This window comes from Acromyrmex echinatior, chromosome 4, assembly GCF_024713525.1.
Source record: "Acromyrmex echinatior isolate Ae372 chromosome 4, ASM2471352v2, whole genome shotgun sequence".
Classification (NCBI taxonomy): Eukaryota; Metazoa; Arthropoda; class Insecta; order Hymenoptera; family Formicidae; genus Acromyrmex; species Acromyrmex echinatior.
In genome coordinates, this window is record NC_141855.1 from 11,182,173 (window position 1) to 11,203,065 (window position 20,893).

Sequence of the window (20,893 nt, forward strand, 5' to 3'; positions counted from 1 at the left end):
TTGATTTTCAGTCTATTCATTAAAATTGTATTGTATTTGATTTTTTTTATCTTCGGTTTCGTATTCCTCGCGGGTATTATTGGTTCGATAATAATTCTCATTTTGTACACTTTTGGCTTTATACCAACAAGCGAACGCAGATGATTAAGAGATCCACAGATGTATCATATCTGGTGAGAGATGTAACAAAATTATCATTAGTGTTAATTAAATATATATAGTACAAGAGAAGCGTTTTATTGTGTATTTTTGAAAAATATATTTATATCACGATATCACAATTTATCTCGTGTACATTGCAGCAATACACATATACAAGTATAACATCTTTCTCTCTTATTTACATGTAGACTCTGGCTAAAGCTGAAACTATCATAATTCATATAGTTGAGTTTTTTTCATTCATATACTTGTTTTTTAAAAACAAATTTTTAACAACATAATTATAATTCTATAATATATATAATATATATATATATATATATATAATATATGAACTTGTTGCATTGAATAACGTTCATTTACTTAAAATTTAACGATCCATGTGTTTAAAAATATATATATATATATATTTAACTATTTCTCGAAAACATGATCGAAACAGCCATTTAGGAATTATTATGCTGTCGTTGTACGCATACATTTATTCTCAGTACGCATTGAGAATGATATCGAGTTCAAGATATTTCGCGAAATACTTAATGATACAATGTAATATGTGCTTACTAAGAAGCAAAATATTCTTATTGTTAATTACGGCACTCTTAACGTTCTAGTTTAATCAATTTTATTCGGATTGAGACGCACAAATCACTCGTTCCACTTGTGATGAGAGCTAAAAAACTATAATAGACATTGATATCCATTTGGATTCATGTCTATATTCTAAATATAGTTAATTCTTGGCGATTTTTACGCGTGTACATTTCAGTTTCACGTTAACTATTTCGATATTTTTACACACGCACGCACGCACGCGCGCACACACACACACACACACACACACACACACACACACACACACACACACACACACACACATGTAATATATATATATATATATATATATATTCATTTCATTGTTTAAAGATATTTAAACATATTGATACTATTTATACAGGAGGCAATGCAGTTGAAATTTTACTTACAATAATCACATTTTCATAAAAAATATCCAGATCGGCGATATAGCTATCGCGTATTTTCGTCGTTTATGAATAATCCTAGAAACATGCGCAACAAATGCTATATTTGAATGCACTAATTAAATTTTCCCATTATACACATAAAGTAGAAACTCATGACTTTACAAACTAATAATCAGTGCTTTAAATCGAATATTTCTATAAGCAGCGGCTCTACGCTGGATGGATTGACATTCAAGTAAACTCCCACGACCTCATCATTCAGTTTATGGAGTTCAGAAATCTTCTGTATTAACTTGAGGAATGTGGACTTAGCTTCGCAACCAGGATAAACACTCTCGAGATACCGTCTAAGGAGATAATAGTACGAATTCTGAAAGAAAGAAATCTATAAAAAATATAATCTTACAAATTTAATTTTCTAAATGTTTCATATCAAGATAAAAAATTAAGACTTTGCTAAAAAAAAACATGTTATAAATTGTTAATTTTTATATTGATTTAATATTATGTAAATTTTACTATAAATTATATACTGTATTTTAATGTATAAGAATGTTTTAGAATAAGTAACTTAAAAAATTTTTCGATTTACCTGCTCCAATTTAATAACATCACCATGTACAACTCTCGGTCTATCAGGAGTAAACAAAGCAATTGCGCTTAAAATCAAAATGATGTTTTCATCTCGCCACCGAGGGTCAAATGTTCTGACGAATCTTGCGTGCTCCGCATATAAATTTCCTTTCGCTTCTTTCAGAACGTCAACTTTGATACTTGACATGCTCTCTTGACTATGGGGTATCTTCCACATGTCTTTATCCGGATCGTAATTAATGGCCGATCTTAAGATCATCATTTCCGTGCAGCCACCTTTTAACAGAGCCAACTGATCCTCTTGACACATATTCTTAAAGGCGTTTATCTTCTTAGACATCTTTATCAAGCGTCTAATTGCTATAGCCGTTAAATTTATAACGTCTAACAACATTGGATCAGATTGTCCAAAATTACTCTGCAAATAAATATTTTATGTTTATATTATTTATCTTTCCCCCCAAATTATACATATACGAAAGACATAACATTTTGAATACGTTACTTTGAATTTACAGTCCTCGTCAACCAAATTCGTTATATCATCGTCTAACGGAGCTAATAATGCTTTGTTAGCAACTATCAGCTCATTTAATTTCGCTCTTTCGGCATCATTCAATTCCCTGCTACTTTGGTTACCACCGAAATTGGAAAATGCTGAGTATTCTAATTTGATTGCTTCACATAAGATAGACTCTATAGAATTGGCAGCAATTGCTATTCTGAAACAAATATTAAATTTTAAGCAGATTTCATAGCGTATCGTTAAAATATTACACCTAATATGATGCATCGAGGACTACCTTTGAACGTCCTGAAGAATATCTCTGGTAACGTCAGCTGTATTTTTATTCCAGTCTGCATTTGCATTAGATTTTAAATTTTGATCTTTGCAATCTTCCGAGTTACGGTTCGTAATCAAGTCCGTCAGAATTGGATTTTCCACGTGACTCCCTTTAGATTTTGGCGTATATCTAGAATCATCCGAATCGCTATTATTTTCCGGAGCTTCTTTGGATTGAACTTTTGTTTTGACATCACGTCCAATGATCATCGTATCGATCGCGTTGTTCTCCTCCAAGAATTGCGTGATATGTGGATCCGTTGCCAAGCACGTAATCATGTCAGGATCCGTCATAATCTTCATTATTATTCTCCGATCTTGAAATATTTTCGCTACTAAATTTGGATTACTGACAAACTTTGTTAGTAGGCTGGGATTCTGCTTAAACTTTGCGACCAAATTACTCCCGCTTGAACACGTTTCCTTCGGCTTTTGACATATTGATGTCTCCTCTTTCGTAAGTTGCGACGAATCCAGATCAGACTGACTTGTCTCGCCTTGCAAAGTGCGATCTACGTAAGAATTCTGTTCGCGAGTTTGCTCAAATTTGGAATAATTTGGCACGTTTTCTTCGAACGCAGAGCTGTACGCAGAGTTTGATGATTCGCGGTTAACATCTGCGAACTCGGAATTGAATTGCAACGAATTTTGCTCGTATTTCCCTGAATTTAGAGAAGAGTTTTTGTCCGTCCCTACACTCTGAGGCGCTACATTGAGATCGGCGAATCTCGTGCGGCTGTAAACAGACAATATCTATTTAATCTTTATTGATTAATTCACTTCTGTGTCCTTCTCTACACATTAGATAAGTTGGTCATACCTTGCAAGATTAGTCTTCAAACCGTGAACGGATTCCTTCATCATATCTAAAGTCTTTGTTTCGGCGATATTCATATTCTCTGGTGGACTTGAAGGACTTGGCACGCTCGCTGCTGTCACTGGACTCATACTTTCAACGACGTTTTGCCTATTGCTATCTAGGTCTGTATATTTTCTATCGGACTCCCAAAAGTATGTTTCCGATATTGTCGACGCGACCGAATTGACCGACATTGACGTGTCTTCAAACGTACAGTCGTCCACGCAGTCCTTTTTGGTTTTCGATGTTTTGCCACTGTCAAGCTGAGATCGTTTCTTTGCGCGGTTCTTTTCGATCTTCTTACGTTTCAAAACCTTGTCCTCCTCAGACATAATATAATCCTTGCGCATGCCAATATTGAAACATTTGTCCAAACGACATTTTTGACAAAATCGTCTGGTTATAGTTGTAATGTTACAGTTTTCCGTGAAGGGGCATTTAAAGTCCTACAACAAGAATACATGTTTCTTTTTAGCCTATAAAATATGCTATTATACATATTTATTGATAACGTTCTTATAAATTTCAAAAATATTATCAAGAACTTCGTTATCTTGATCGGTCTGTTTTTAATTAATCTCATAAATAAATCATAATAATTTTTTGTCCTACTAAATGAAAATTATTTTAAATGCAAAAATATCAGTTTTAAGTGCTAAAACATTAATATCTGAAAGAAAAGACATCTTATCTAATATTCTTAACAGTCCATTATCAATAAATTTCAATATGCAGATGTTGCTCTTAAGATTAATAATTGCATTTTCTTATATACGCCCATTATTAATCTTTTGGAAAGTCAAATGAGATGTTCCAATCGCATTAGTAAACAAATTACGATCGACCGATGGATACTGCAAAATTCTTCTCAATAACAAGATCTTCAAAACATGAAATTATTAATTAGTTATAGAAAATTTAAAAATTTTCGTTTAAGAAAGCTTTGATTCACTTTTTAAATGTGAAAAAACTGAATTTGAATTAAGTTCTCTTTAATATTAAGATTAATCTTCTTGAGTTCTTTTGAAACGAGTTCTTTCAAATTAACTAATACATTTAACACAATGACATGATTTATTTATTTATTTTTTTTTTTTTGAGAAGTTAAAATTTATAAAGCATTAGATTACTAATGAGTCATATGCAATCATCCAACAATGTTTATCTAATATATTCTTTTAATAAGTCATATTTAAATTTAAGAAAAAATTTTTCGATATTCAAATTAATGCTGGAAGATAAAACGAAATTTCTTTTTAAAACAGTTTCCTCAGAAATAATTATGTGAACAGAAAATTCATTGAAGTCTCCAAGAATTCGAGGAATTATGTCCATATTTATAATCAAGCTTTATATTTAAAGCTTTCTTAAATTTATCTCTAGATGCTTTACAAATTACTTTATTGGCTACTGAGCATTTCAAAGATAAATTTAAGGAAACCTTAAAGATCTGATACTATAAATACGGACTAGATTCAAAATCAAGATTCTCTAGATATGAAATTAAGATTATTTACTCTGAGAGAAATCAGATAAAAATGCTTCAAATTGGAGCGGAATTCACCTTGTTTTTCAATGCATTTCTCCTGAAGAAAGCCTTGCAGCTCTCACAAGAGACAGCGCTGAAGTTGTAACCAAGTGCCCGGTCACCACAGACTCCACAGATCTTGTTGGCTTCCCTCGCCGGCTGTTCATCATCCATTGCTCTTGGATCAGCGTTCTCCACGATTAACACGTCTTATCTACTCGTACAGGCAGTAACATCGTTTCTGTAATCTTGCTTTCGCTCTGCTCCTCTCACCCTCGTCTTATCCCTTGCAACGTCCTCTTGCTCGCAGAGCGCCATTGACTCACGTCAACATTGTTTATCGCGTCCGTAGTGCCTGCCGGAGGCCAGGTCGGAGTTCGGGTTTCACGACAGCATCTTTTTCTTCCTCGTCCTCCTCGCCCAACACAGCTAAACACGCCCCGTTCAAATCCGCGCCTACAAAAGTTTTATAAGTGATAGTATCGAATGAGGCAGTCAATTGACGGCTCCACTTGTCAACAGTTAATGAGACGGTGCGCACAAATTCGTCGTATAATCCGTTCATCCCGCCGTCCCTCTCCCTCTTTCTTGCCTACCCTTTGTACTGTAGATGTATCCATCATTGGAAGTACCACGACATCGCAAATATGTTCTCAAAATGTAACTAGACCTCATCCACGAGTCATGACCACGACCTCCACAACGTCCACGTGATCGCAAGCCATTCGCGCGTACTTTCAAACAGGCTTCCGGAAAGATTATCGTAAAATAAGAATATAAGCGTTGAAAGCATCCAAAATGAACGCAGTCCGTCTCCGAAAAATTTCTTTTTCTTCCTGATAAAAGCGTCGGACAATTTTGACAAAAAAGCGCAGAAAAACTAAACGCGGAAACTCTTCATTTAGCTTCCGAATTTTTCAGGCATTTTTTAAATTGGAGCTTATATTTTTCAGGCTTTATAAATTGGAGCTTATATTTTTCAGGCTTTATAAATTAGAGCTATTAACTAATTAGCTTAATTAGTTAATGCTGAAAATTTTTGCTAAAATTAAATAGATATAAATGACTTTCGAAGTAATTATAATACAATTCAACTCGTGCAAAATCCTGTGTGCAGCAAGCAAATAAATACAATGTCAATAATACGCCTCGTTATAATTAAAGAAAGATTATTATCAGATAACATTTAGCGCTCAAATGTCATGAATTTTATCGACGTAATAATTTCTAATTATTACGTCACGTTAGAAACATTCAATAAAAAATATATCTAAGTATCTGATTTATTTATCATAAATGTTTCTTTCCTCCGAGATCACAGAGTCCTTAAGTGATTTGGTTAGATATATTGACTCATGACATCCAAGTTAACGTGAAGGACATTATGATTTCACTTCCATCAATTAGCTTAGCTCACAGTTCAGGGGCACGCACACGTAGACGATAATCGTCGTGATCACGCGAAAAGAGATAACGTATACAGTTACAAGAGTCTACGATGATCGATCACTGAAAATCTCTCCACAACAGGAATCAACTTCGCCCACCGAAGGAATTCCACTACTGATCGCGCAATGATGGTAACAATTTCGAAATCGTTTATCAATACGTTCGACGGCTTGATCGGCGTTATCGTTATCATTCACATTCTCAGTAGCAAGAGAGATACAGTCAAGCGGCGCAGACGTGATGTGCGCGAATCGTATGATTCACATTTACAAAATTTGATCGCGCATAGTCGCAATTGACGAGGAAAAGGATGAGAGACAAGAGAAAACGTAAACAACTACGGAAGAAGATGGTAGGATCAGTATTGCGCCGTTTCATTTATGGATGTGTGAACATTCGTCTCGTATACGCATAGAGAAGCATCTATATAATTTTTTAAGAAAGATTTAATAAAATCTTCATACACGTCATTGATTCCTCAAAAGCCAAAATATGTTCACGTGCACACAAACAATTATTTATCAGTCGCCGTAGATCAAAAAAGTGATTGATGCGTGAAAATATAACAATACTGATAAAAAAATACAATATCACTTCCCCGCTTAACGAAGCATTCACAAAATTCTTCTTAAAAACTACTCTCTTATACGCATATCGTAGCCATAAATATTAGATTGGAATAAAAGTTTGTAACGCTGCAAACTTCAAAATTTCAAGCAATTATAACTTTATTAAAATGAACAAAATTTAAATAGAAAAAAGGGCTTTAGAAAAGATTTAAAATTTCAACTTTCGAAAAGTCGCTATATTTTTTGAATTTCTGTAATTGAAATTATTAATGAATTTGGTAATTTTTAGATATAGAAAGCTACGAGCTGAAATTTTTTTATTACTTTGTGGTTTGACACGGTCCAAGAAAACTTAAATTTTTTACTTTGTAATGTGAAAGCTTAAAGTTTTCCCTACAAAATTTGTTAATGTCTCTAATTTTTTATTATTGAGTTATCGAGGGTAATAAATAAAAGAAGCATTTTTTTAATTGCTCATAACTCCATTTTAAAAAATCACGCGAACGCGCGTTGCAATTAAAAAAAAACATAGATTCTATTAAAGCTTTGCTCTATCGAATAGTATAATTGTCAAATTTTTTTAAAAAACATGACAAATGAAGTAGCGCTATGAACTTTTATTCTTAATATACCTACTTAGTAAGAGATTGAGATATATATTAAAAATATATGTAATATGTGTATCATAATAGAGATCCGTTCAATATTCGAGCTTATTACGTCATTTTATTGAAGGCACGTAATTCAATTTATGTCAAGATGAATCTTAGACATAAAAATCGAATCAGAACTTGTTATTAGAATAATATTAAAATAACAATAATGTTTTGTGCAACGCGATTACGAAAATGATTAATTCATGTATCTATTATAAATGCACACAAAGGCACCATTTAAATTCTTATTGGTCAGCCTATTCTTTATATTGTTGAAATATCTACCAAAAATATTTATTCGGCAGTGTTTATACACGTTATATATAATTGTTATGTACAGCGAAATTATCGACGAAAATTTTTTCTTCCTGCCTAAAGTAGAATTGGACGTAGTGGACTAAAATCACTTTGGTGGAGTATCAGTCAATTTAGTACTTCCGGTTTGTACGCCGCCGCTGTAGAGCATGAGTTCTTCCTTCATATGAAACACTATGATTTCTTCAACCGTCGAGAAAGACAGCTCGTTCACTTTCGCGGAGCCCAATGCATATCTAAACAATTGTAAGGTAACATTCTTCTAAACCAAATTTTATTTGTATATGTTAATAATAAATTAACAAAAAATAACTTTATAAGTATTGTACGCGAATTATCATCGTGAAAAGGATAATTTTCATATTTGGATTCTTAAGATAAAATAAACTGTATATTAAAATTTTTCAATTATATGTAAAATGTTGGGCCTATAAGATTTTGTCCAATCATTTTATCAGGTTAATACAGCATTAACATAATGTTTTTCACAACAGCTAAAATTGGATTCGAATATTATTAAATATATGGCAGAAAATGTCTTAATACAATAATAATGGTAAACAAGGTGTGTACCTGTTGTCATTTCTTTTTCTGACCGGAACATTGTAGACCCTATCCTTATACCAAAGAACCAAGGTTAAAGGATTACCAAGATTTGTCGTTGACGGTCTCAAAAGAAAATATCCGTCTTGCGGATTACTGTAAGTACCTTCTAAAAATGTACAATTACATATTCAATAACTACCTCGTATTAAATTATAAATTCTACATTATTTTCATCTTAAGTAAAAAGTTTTATAATAGAAAAATGATAAAGTAGATCAAATATTGATATAAGATATTTCTATTATAATGTTCTTATATTTTTACTCTTAGATATTTCTATTATAATGTATTCTAAAGTTATAATTCATAACTTCAATTTTGATAATTAAAAAAATATATGCTGAGTTTCTCTTTGCAAAACTTAATTAGAAATATAATTTTAATTTAAAAAACTAATTAATACATACGTTCTTTGATCAGAATAATTGCTTGTTCCCTCGAAATATTATGAAACCAGGGCTTGTCTATATAAGATCTTTCAGGCGGCGGTGGTAGCGGCCGTGTGGCTCTCTCGGTTGACATCGAAGTGTTACTGCCAGCATGAGGTAATGTGGCTGATTTCTTATCCGGTGATCGCTCTGCAAATATATAAAAATACAATCAAGATAAAGACCAACATTCAAGGGAATATCGTAAATTGATACAATAATTGCTATGTATTTATATAATACATGTATCAATGTGTAATAACTTTTTACATTCGTACAATAAAATAATGTTCCAAAGAATGGAAACAAAATGAATACAAATGTATGAATGCATATAATATTAAAAATTTGTGTCATCAAAAGAGTAATTCAACTATATAATTTAATAAGAATTTTGATTTATAAAAATGAGAACGATTGTACCATAAATAAAATATACATCGTTGTAAAAATCTTCTTAATTAACACTAAAATTGCCGCTAAAACTACCGAAGGTGCTTAACATTTAACAATTTCCTCTATTCCTGTTTTCAGTTAGTGAAAAGTTATTATGATATTATTTATATCGTTAGAAATATTTGCATTATATTCATATATTTTCAATATTCTGTACTGTATATTTAACGCGAAAAAAAATTGAAATAATTAGATGCTTACCATTTGGTGATATATAAGTCGACACAAGTTTCATCTTTGTTACTGCATATTAAGAAAGACAGAATGAGATTTGTATCGACTTGTATCACTAAATGGGAAACACTTAATAGTAGAACTAAAATAATATCATCAGCAGTTTTAGTGTTAAAATACAGGAAAATCACATTACTAACTTGCTAAGTTAAGTCTAGCTTGCGTAAGAGTTTCCTGTGTCAAACATTCTGAAAAATTCGTTTGCCGGCGTACCGTCGTATGGAGCGATATATTTCGTTTTGAATCGCTAATTATAGTTGCCATTGTGTTGCAATTTGTCACATATATCTCGATACAAATACGTTTAAAAGTATCAATAGTATATTGTCGTGAATTTTTCTATCTTCACATTCTTTGGAAACTGATTTGAAAAACGCACACGATACGGTTGTTTTAAAGATCGCGACGAAACTGACATTTGACTCCAGAGCGAGCCTTTAAAAGCATTGCGAAAAAAGAAAAGTGGTCAATCCGTTGGTCTCTCGGCATGGGACATTCAAAGTGTGTCCAAGAATAACTTCCGTAAATCAGAACGGGAGAGTCAACGAACCTATGCAGTGATTACGGGAAACAAAGAAGAACTGATAAAGATAGTTTTCTTTGTAAAAAGAAAATAAAATTGTCAGTAGTACGTGTTATTTCCTAAGGCAGTGAACTAAAATATAAGACGTATAGAAATAACATGAGCAATGATTATCAACATGAATTCCGATTGTTGGAGTAAATCACACGAAAGGAAGATCACGTACTTATATTTTTAATGTCGAGAAGTTTTCAAATTTAATAAAATAAATATAATATACTCGAATAAATAATGTATAAAATTTACCTATACGTTATTTCGGAAACATTGTCACCAATTTTTTAAATAATTTACCTGCTGATATCACGGTGATATTTGGATAATTTTATCTTCATAAATTATTATATATTGCAAATATTAATTACGAATTACATATTGTAAAGACATAATTATATTAAATTATATAATATATTATATGATATAATTATTGTAAATTGATGCATATGGAAAGCAAGATTAATTTCCAAAATTAAATTTAATTTAATTTATTTCCATCCGCCAGGTTCGACGATCTTCGATAAATGAAGAGCGAACAGATGTTCCATTAGTGGAACATTCGTAGTTAATACTATGATCACATGACATTGTACCGGAGCAAACGTAGATAAGTCATCGAACAATGCATTGTTTAATCATTTTGTGTACCTGGCGGCTCAGGTGGTTGCGTATAACAACACGTAGACAGGCCTCTCTTGATCCGCACTATCATATCGGCGACCTCATCGGCCAGGCGCGTGCCCAGGCCTCCTAGGAGCTGTTTGCTCAGACGCAGATAAAAACAGGAACACATTCCATCACCAGTATTTTGCTCTCTCGATCTCTTATCAAATCCTTTCACACGCGCACGTCGTACGAATCACAATGAGAAATAGTTAGTATTTCTCTTCTCTGTCCGTGCAACTTGTTGCTTCGTTTCTTTTCAGAGAATTCATTGTATACACAGATTAGATTTGTTTTTTATTGTTGCACCTGAGCCATGTACTACAATTTTCCTTCTCACTATTGCCAAATATCACCAAATATCAAACATACATACCTATTTCATTTTAAGTGCAAAAAGTATAAAAAACAGAGCTATATGTAGTTTTCGATTATATCAATCGAAAACAGAGCTTATTTTTTATTCTTGCACTAGACTATACTAAAACTTTCTTTCTCGCTTTTTTAACCAAATAACAAATATATACCTACATTTGAATACACTGTTCAGCTATAGAAAACAAACCTAGAATGTAGACTCTCGTTACGTTACTCCACGACTCGACGTTTTGTACTGTTGTCTCACATTCGAATTGAAAATCCACGACGATTTATCTTGCCGATCCCGACGTTTGAAATCTTTTATTCATATTGAAGGTCGAAGGTCTCGCTTTGACTTCTTTCATACGAAAAATAGCAAATAATTGCGACAACGTCGTTGACATACTGCGACACAAAACACTATTCTGCGTCGTTTTACTATTACAAAGAGAGAACGTTATGTTTCGTGAATCCTTTGATGACTGTGGCCGATATGCGACTGTCCGCAGTGTTGCGATGGCAATGCCTGCATCAGGTTGCATGGGAACCAACAATAAGCAGCATTTGTCGAACATATGCTCAGAAGTTCTTACGAATGATCCTGCTCGTCTCTCGTCTCGAGTCTACGGTACCCTGCATTTTTTCCGCATTCACCAGAACGTATGTTTCATGACATTGTTAATACATCTAATGTCCTAATAACGAATTCGCACAAATTCGTATCTAATCATGCTTCAGATAAGTTAAACATAGTATTGAGTAACAAATCAAATTTTCCTATCTTTAAAGTTTTCTCAAGTGCTCTTGAATGTTTAGATGATTATATTTTTAAAAGAAAAAAAAATTATTTATAATTTTCTATTATATAAGCATTATCAAGATCAAAATGTAATATAAGAAATAATCTACCAACAGAATTTAGTACTCATAAGATTGTATCATGTTATAACATTTTATATGAAACTGTAATATTTTTTAATTGCTTGTTTAGTCATATTCTGTTTATAATGCTGAAAAATACACTTACCTTTCTCCAATCTGATTCTACTGGGAAGAGTCGAAAACAGTGGAGGCGGCGATTTAGCGGGTAAAGGAGGTGGTTCTTGTATATCATTTGTCCTTTGAATGGGGCTTAAGTAATCATTATCCTCCGGCTAATGCAACATGACAATAACATAAATAATTCACTGTCTCGAATCATAAGCATAATTCTGAAGAAGCCATTGACCAAGAATCATTTTGACTTACCGTTTCCGTGATAGATTCATAAATCTCGTAATCCTCTTCTTCTTCGTAACTCGCAGCGCTAGGAGGCTTGTAAACGCTTTCGACTGATCCCTGGCGACCGCTGTGCAACGACTGCTTACTATCGACTCGCGAGATCTCATTCTTTTCAATGATGTTTTCGTCGAATGGCTCATATTCGTCCTCGCTCTCTTCTGTTTGTGCCGGTAAATTTGCCACAAGATCAAAATTTCTTAAGATGATCGGTGGTTTCGATAACTCCTTATCGGCTCCTTTCTTGATTTCCTCGGACGTATAATCCTTATTTTTCTTAGGTTCCGGTGGCGGCGGCACACTCATTCTTTCTGGAAACCCAAGCAATATAATATTTAGTAATATTACATAAAGAATCAAAATCTCCATATCGAAAAAAATCAAGATATTTTAAAAAGACTAACTTTGTGTTTTGCTTTGTTCATTAGGAACACGTTCGTGCTGGATCTTTGGTCCATTGTGCAGGAAAGATTTCTGCGGAGATTTCTTATCGGAAGCTGTCATCGAAATTCTTCTCAATGGTAGAGTCTCCGGTTTCGGCCTGATCTCAGGTTTCTTTGGACCATTCCTCCGCTTCAACTCTTCCAATTCCAACTTTAATTTCCCGGCTAGAGTTTTCTCCAACTCACTGTGCAGTCTTGAAACATTTCTCATTGGCGGTGGTTTCGGTTCCTGACAATTCGCATACATATTCTCCTCTTCGTTTGGAAAAGATTTGCAATTGGCGTAAGTCTCTTCCTGCTCTGGTTTTATTATTTTCTTCGACTGCGTTGGTATTCTACTAATCGGTATCCTATTATTCTGTTGTAAAGACACTTGCTTATTCTTGATCAGATTTGCTTTTATGATTTCTTGCACATTTGCGGTAGAATTATTTTCCTCGGTTGCTTCATCCTCAAAGTCAGTTCCCCAGGAACCGCTATCGCTCAAATGATCATCGTTTTGTTGTACTTCTATAATCTTATCCAGCAGATATAGTTCTGGAGACTTATTCAATTCTTGCACAAATGTCCATAATTTTCTGCGACAGAAGTTAATCAATATTGAAAGAATAATGGACGACGATAATAATACAAGCGAGGACAAAATAATAATGCTGGACGCTTATTGATGTGCTAAGATATTTACATAATGATTGACGGTCCAATTATCAGATTATTTTCATTATTAGACGAAGACAAATCATTTTGAATACATAATACAAATGTCGAACAGCAGTTTTAAAATATTATAAAAATTATCATTACTAAATTAGTTCGTAAATCTTAACGCTTTAACTTAACGATTTGATAATAACATACCAAAGTAGTAACTTTTCAAACTGCCATTCGATATTCGTATTATAAGTCATTTTCAAAATGACTTGTCTTTGAAAATGAACTAATACAAATCGAAATATTCGAAATATCTGTTTCATTATTTATTATAATCTGCATCATATACATTTTTCTAATAAATATCCAATTTTTTTTTGTTCGTAGCCCATTCTTATTTTAATTTAAATTAAGAATTATTTCAAGAGGCTCGCAATCCAGTGAAACAATATAAAAAAAAAGTAATAACAATGTCAATAACGGTTCATCATATTAATGCATTAAAAAGGAAATTTGTGCTTTATTTAAGTATGTATACTATTTGCGAGCATGAGTCAGAATGTTTAACTAATTATTATCATGTTTTAATCTTACTAAAAAATTCACATACAAACATCTATTATCGGCTCGTTATTGGCATTATTATTTTTTTTCATTATTTCAATATAATTTTTAATTTAATTGAATTTATATTATTGTCATTATTTTTTAACCAATATTAAAAAAATATTTATCGAATACCTTATAATAAAATGTTAATTTTCGTGTAGATGGAGTGTTAAGCAATAAAGAATAGCGTAAAACCATAAAACATTAAATCGACACGAATGTGGAGTGGAATGATCGAATATGACCCACGCGGTAGACTTATGCATTTATGCACGACTTGCAGTCGTCAAATAATTATCCAGTCGCGCGAAACACATCCAGGCAAATAGCTTGCGACGGCGTCTTTATATAAAGAATGAGCCACGTAGCACATTCTTGCTGCGTCGTGTAAGTCAGCAATTTCTTGCTATTAGAAAATTATTTCAGGAAATAAAGATAGATTCTAAATTTAAAAAAATATAAAAAGATCTAAAAACGAGACGACTTTAAAATCATGTATTAATCATGTATTATGTGGCATTTTCTATTTAAGAACTGTCTAGTCGGATTATGTCTTACGTTCATGCTCCTTAAGTACGTAAACACTTGTAAACGGTATGTGAATGCGATGAGTTGTTCGCATACTGAATAATCCGATACCGTTAAGAGAGAACGCGTTATAAGAAAAAATCACGAGACACGATTCCGCGAAGAGAAGAGCAGAGAAAATAATACGATGCGGGCAGAAATAAAACTGGATTTGGTTCGTTCTCTCACCCTATCAGTGGATGCGTGAGGTCACTCTTCCAGAGAGTCAGCTTCCCATCCGTCAAGTGCTGGAATAATTACAATTAATTAAGGTCCCGTTAAGAGAGCACGCGTCGCCGCCGGCTGTCTCGAAATATATTGCTGTTGTAACCGGAAAAAAATGCAGTCCGTGCGTTATCAGTGGAAGTGGGTAGATAATTATCGCCTGACACGCGTCTTTAACTATAAGTGTCTAATTACAAGTTAAATCAGCAATTTTGGAAATTTATTAAGTTATCGAAAAGACATTTTCAGACAGATAAATCATTTTTTGCATTAAAAATTATCGTTATACATAGTCACGTAAATAAGATAGATGCGCGTAGCTACGATCTAAAAATCTTCTTACAAATTAAGATATAAATTCTAGAAAATCATAATAATAATTATCATATAATAATTAATATGTGAAAAATCATATATATTACTTATAAAATTGAACCAGTATATTTAAATATGCTGATATAACTTTGTCTGTTGAAAATAATATTATTCAAATTGTTTAAATTACAAATTAATTAAATTAATAACGCGAAAACTGAGATTCCAGTCTGAACGCTCCATTTTTTAAGGCACTTCGTAATCCATATTCGAGTGACTCAAGGGTTATCGACAGGAACACCGGCAAGGCATAGGATGGATTAACCGAAAATGAAAATCAGGAAATTGCTTGAATGGTCATTCTTTTCATAGCAATATACTAATTGACTCACCAGCAACTCATCGCCATCGATTTGCCGTTTCGCCACAGCCTTGCAACATTCTTCCAGTCCGTTCTGTAAATGAAGAATATTCTCAGTTAAATATCACAGGATATATGGTATTGATAAAGAGTACGTACATATATGTATATAGAAATTGATATCTGTCATATATCAAGAAATATTCTCCAATTAATAATAAAAAAGAGGAAATCCGGTCCGATAATGATGATGTGTCGAGAAAAAGTATCTTCATAAACATAACTATGCGCGAATATTTATTATCTAATTCTAACATTTCTATCTCGCTGATGGACTACTAGAATAGATAGGATAAAATATTTCCTACTTTTCCCATTGTTTTTTTCCTATGTGATTTCATATCTTTTTAATGTATAATAAATTACGGGAAAAAACCTAAATTAGTTTCTCTGCTGAAATCGGAATAAGATATCAAAATCAAATGTTAATTAGATACTCATTTTAATTATTTATTTCTAATTTTAGAGCTCAAGTTGTTTAATTGTTTATCCGTGTTTGAAGGTGGGAGTGCTAAGTTCATACCCAATCTATAACAAAATATATAAAAAAAATAAATACAAAATTACTTTAGAAGTAATAAACAAAATTGAACTAACAAAACATAAAAAATGAACAAAACATAATTATAAATAGGTTGATGCTGCAATTGGTGCTTTGTCTCGATTTTAGGAAATACTTTACTCTTGTTTATTCCAAGTTTGAGACGCCTTTTCAACAACAAGGGGCATACTGTGTATATATCTTAGGAGTATCAAAATCAGGAGTATCAGAAAGTTATTTACAATGAAACAATCCTCCGTGTCGATTTGAAAAGGTACTTTATTTTTTCATATATTATATACGACTTCTTTGGCTTGTATTATCTAAGATATAACAGATAGCATAATTCTGTTTATTGCTCTTAAAAGCACTTCAAAAATACTTTAGTATAATTTGGAGGAATTATTAATATTTAAAATTAATTAGGTTGAAAATCCAAAAGTAATCGCGCGCGCGCGCGGCGCGCAGTTATATTTCTGAGATATAAATTCATTTAAAGAATACATATATACTATCGCTCATTAATTTTAATACACTTCCAGATTTTCGTATTTTACGCAAAATTAAATATCTCAGTAAAAAAAAGGATTTATAATTAATTTATATTTCAGTCATATAGAATGATGACTATGAGGAAGAAATCGGAGCCGACTAACATTTCTTCCGTGAAGTAAGAGAAATAAGTTGCGGTAAGGAAACAACGATCGTAGTCTTAAACTGGCAAACGCGTTTATCGAGGAATGCGTGAAAGTTAAGCGCAATCTTGATCACGCGCGAAGAAATGCAAATGAAATGCGTCCCTTTCGCTGGCCGCGTTCTTCAGAAATGTCTTTAACACTTGATGAGTAATGCTTTAGGCAAAATGCTCTCATTATATGTGAAGTTCGTATATCAGAAGTTCGTCTTTCTAAAGAAAGCTGTTTCTCTGTGATAATCTGCAATAATGTGAAATTCATATATTAAATCAATAAGTACAAAGATCCTATTTTTGCGTTCAGAAACACCACTCGTTCTTATCGTTGTTATTTTATCGTTTATTGAATATCAAACAAAAAAAAATGATATACGGGTCGGTCATGATATGAGGGCGTTTCCAAATATGCCTTTTTTAAAGAATGCTTAGACATTTATCTAAAAGATATCTCTGAGACACTTTCAAAACTTCTATTAGATACACAAAAAATTCGGATAAGATAAAAGTTGCATTACAAAGAATTTGTATCTATTATATATATATATATATATATATATATATATATATACATATTTTATAATAAAATTAATCTATTAAACAAAAATCTATTCTTATAATATTAGGTGTTGGAATTAATTTGTAGCGTTTTTAATGAAAGAATGTTATTTATTTCACATGAGCATTAAAAAATACATTAATGAAAGTACTTCCCATCACTTGTAAAACGCTACGAATTAATTCCAACACCTAATAAAATTATAGAATCTTCTTCTTCACATCTCGCTAACTTTATAAGTCTATAATTATCCAAAATATTCATATATTTGTTAGATTTCTGCATCAGAATTTGATTTGCTAGATCCTTGATCCCTTTATAGTATCTTCAGCGTATAAGATAATACCCAGATAGCCAAATGTCTGCAATTTTCTAGTAGACTGTCAGCAGGTTCGAACAGAAAATGACGGTCTACTATCAACTGTGTTCGCATTAGGCTTATATTCTATTAACATCGCTTATCGACATAACATGAAGGCAAATTGTTGGCAGAAATTGAACAGATTCTGCCGATATTATCTGACGCTTACAGATTTTGTTATGTTTTTTCCTAGCAATCTGTCAAAACTATTATGTACATCTAATTCTGTTGTCATTTTGTTGGTAGTGTGTAGCAGACATTAAAAAAAATCTGCTTTCTACTTGGCTATCTGGGTTTTTGGAAAAAGATAAAAAAATTTACAAATATGAGAAACGTGGAAAGTTACGAATAAGAGAGAAAATCGGCAAAGGTCGGTAGCCTCAACTTAATCGTCGGAAAATTGCTCAGGAATCCTAGCGAGTCTGCCTGTGCCTTTTCCGCGGCGATCCTCTCCTCTCTATAGAAGTCATGCTATAAATACTCGCGTATTTACCGCTTTTGATGCGCACGTGCGCCTTGTATCTTTCTCTCTCTCTCTCTTTTTTTCCTATTGCGCGATGCTAGGTGTTCCCGACGTTCCTCCTCGCGATCACGCCTTTAACTGTGACCACTGTGACAGTCAGTGTCCGCCGAAAAGTTGCATCTATTCAACGCTCTACGACTTGAACGGCGCGAAGTGAGGCGCGACTGCGGCGCGGCAGAAGTTAAGCCAACCGCGACGAACTTCACTTACCTTGCGCAACAGGCACAACACTCCCTCTGTGTCCCAGGCGGAGATGTTGTTGAGGGCATCGGCCCGCGATAGCTTCTTGGACATCGCGGGCCACCGCACACGCGAAGAAGAAAAAAAAACTAATCACCGCACGTGCACGTTCACCGTCCGACGACGTCTGCATCAGCTTTTTGTGACCGCGCCGACCGCGCGACCGTCTGACAGGTCTCCCCTTCTCTCTTCTCTCTTCTTGTCGTTTTCATTCCTCACTCTGCCCTACTCGTGACCACCACCCTCGCCAATGTCCATTCGCGATTGGTTAGTTTCTCGTGGCGCACCTGCGTTGCCAGGCCTGTCTCGCGTAAGGTGAGGGCCCTTCCCTCCTAGCATATTTGAATTATGATCTATGCCTAATTTCACGCTTGTGACTGTCTAAGTATTATTCTTTAACATATGACTCCCGTCCCGTGACACGTAATCTTAATTTCTGACTCTCCTGATCAATTCGATTTCCTTTTGAAAAAAATACCAAAGAAAAATGATATTTGATAGATTGATGGAAACCAAAATCTCTCTTTCGTCAAAGCTTATATCCCCTTCACTGGAAATAAGAATGAGTCATATCAGTTCTTATTGTAATCCGCCCTCGACAATGATTGTGAAACGAAATCCATCGACGTTCAATGCTTTTAGTAAAAGTTATAACAATATATAGTAAAACAAATAAGAAATACTTACCTTGAAACAAATGTATATTTATTTCACTTCAATTTATTGCACTGTATATATCAGTTCAGAGAGTGCAGCAATAAAAAAACAGACCTAGACTTATATCACAGTGCATTAAAAACTAGAGAATTTTGTAAACTTTTATTTATTGGATCATCTAAAAAGTATCCGCGGTTTTTTGTCACTAGATGTGTGTTGATGGTCATATATCTAGTGACAAAGTACCGCGGATACTTTTTAGATGACCCAATATTTAACTTATAAACAAAAACGTAAAACAAAGTTTAACTATATATTAATTTAATTTTAATAATATTCTAATCACAACAACCCAGCAAACGAGAATGGATTGAAATAAATTGAAATGGATTCAGATTTTTCAGAAATATTGATTCACGAATGTTAAAACGAATGCTTTTCAATTCGGAATTTTTATTCATTTATAGGAATTGCATGGAGCATATCTCTATGATCCCTTTCAATCTAAAAATAATATTAGCTTTTTCTGTGCATTGTGAATACTGTTCAAAATTTTGAATAGGAATTGCAATTTTTCAATCCAATTGCATCCAATTGAATCTAATTGAATCCAATTGAATCCAATTAAATCGAAAAAAAAGTATTCGCTATTTTTAAAATACGCATTCGGATAGAAAAAAATTTCAATCCATTTTAATCCATTCTCGTTTATTGGGAAATGATCAAGATTTGTAATTTTGCTATGAAATACGTTGGAAAGCAGCAACATTATCTCATGATTTTTTTATTTACGTAAATAACAACACTTCTATTGCGCTTTATATAACGCAACAGCGTTAACAACGTTGTAGTATCATGTAGTTCTCCCAGCAAACGAGAATGGATTGAAATGAATTGAAATGGATTCAGATTTTCAGAAATATTATATTAATTTACGAATGTTAAAATGAATGCTTTTCAATCCTGAATGCATTTTTATTCATTTATAGAAATTGCATGAAACATATCTCTATGTCTTTCAATCTAAAAATAATATGAGGGCGGAGGATTTCTAGATTTTTTAAAGAAACAACGCCGCTCTACGTCCCTACGAATATATATGAAAAATTAATAATTTTTAAGATTTTGTCTTAATCTGTATAATTTTCGTAAATCTTTTCCGCCAGAGTTTAAACAAATAAACATTTATTAAATTACGATAAATATTTTCCTCGACGTTCGATAAATAAATCAAAAACTCAAATCATAAAAAATGTTAATATTATAGACTGATCAAGAATCGGAATTGAATCAATTAATATATTTTCATTGATACTTTCTTCGCTACCACTTATATACCTATTATCACCTATTACCTTATACCTATTTCTAACAAAATAATTTAACTTCAATCTTAGTTTAACTTATATACTTTTTATCTTTTTCTCGTTCTAAGAATTAGAAAAGGATAAAAAGCAAATTAAATAGAGATTAAAATTAATCTAGTGGTCTTAAACATTAACAATGCCATTTTTTAAGTCAAA

General features: G+C 32.8%; 2 protein-coding genes and 2 long non-coding RNA genes across 4 annotated transcripts; 2 read left to right on the plus strand and 2 right to left on the minus strand.

The window, feature by feature from the left end:
* Positions 1-234: 234 nt before the first annotated feature.
* Hr96 (Nuclear hormone receptor HR96) lies at positions 235-6,413 on the minus strand. The gene is made up of 7 exons (XM_011056887.2): positions 5,570-6,413; positions 5,010-5,429; positions 3,407-3,891; positions 2,546-3,322; positions 2,248-2,464; positions 1,741-2,160; positions 235-1,518 (listed from the first exon to the last, which is right to left on the minus strand). Exons 2-7 carry the CDS (start codon positions 5,145-5,147, stop codon positions 1,321-1,323), a joined length of 2,235 nt encoding a protein of 744 aa, XP_011055189.1. The 5' UTR covers positions 5,148-5,429; positions 5,570-6,413; the 3' UTR covers positions 235-1,320.
* Positions 6,414-6,850: 437 nt separating this feature from the next.
* Positions 6,851-18,889, minus strand: LOC105146549 (uncharacterized). The gene is made up of 9 exons (XM_011056885.2): positions 18,684-18,889; positions 15,770-15,832; positions 15,027-15,085; positions 12,972-13,588; positions 12,538-12,878; positions 12,317-12,443; positions 8,976-9,146; positions 8,536-8,674; positions 6,851-8,198 (listed from the first exon to the last, which is right to left on the minus strand). Exons 1-9 carry the CDS (start codon positions 18,765-18,767, stop codon positions 8,051-8,053), a joined length of 1,749 nt encoding a protein of 582 aa, XP_011055187.2. The 5' UTR covers positions 18,768-18,889; the 3' UTR covers positions 6,851-8,050.
* LOC147909973 (uncharacterized) lies at positions 8,088-9,296 on the plus strand. The gene is made up of 3 exons (XR_015544876.1): positions 8,088-8,213; positions 8,457-8,663; positions 9,051-9,296. It is a non-coding gene; the product is annotated as an uncharacterized LOC147909973 (long non-coding RNA).
* LOC105146548 (uncharacterized) lies at positions 15,051-17,564 on the plus strand. Its single transcript, XR_846203.2, has 3 exons — positions 15,051-15,889; positions 16,469-16,613; positions 16,951-17,564. It is a non-coding gene; the product is annotated as an uncharacterized LOC105146548 (long non-coding RNA).
* Positions 18,890-20,893: the final 2,004 nt, after the last annotated feature.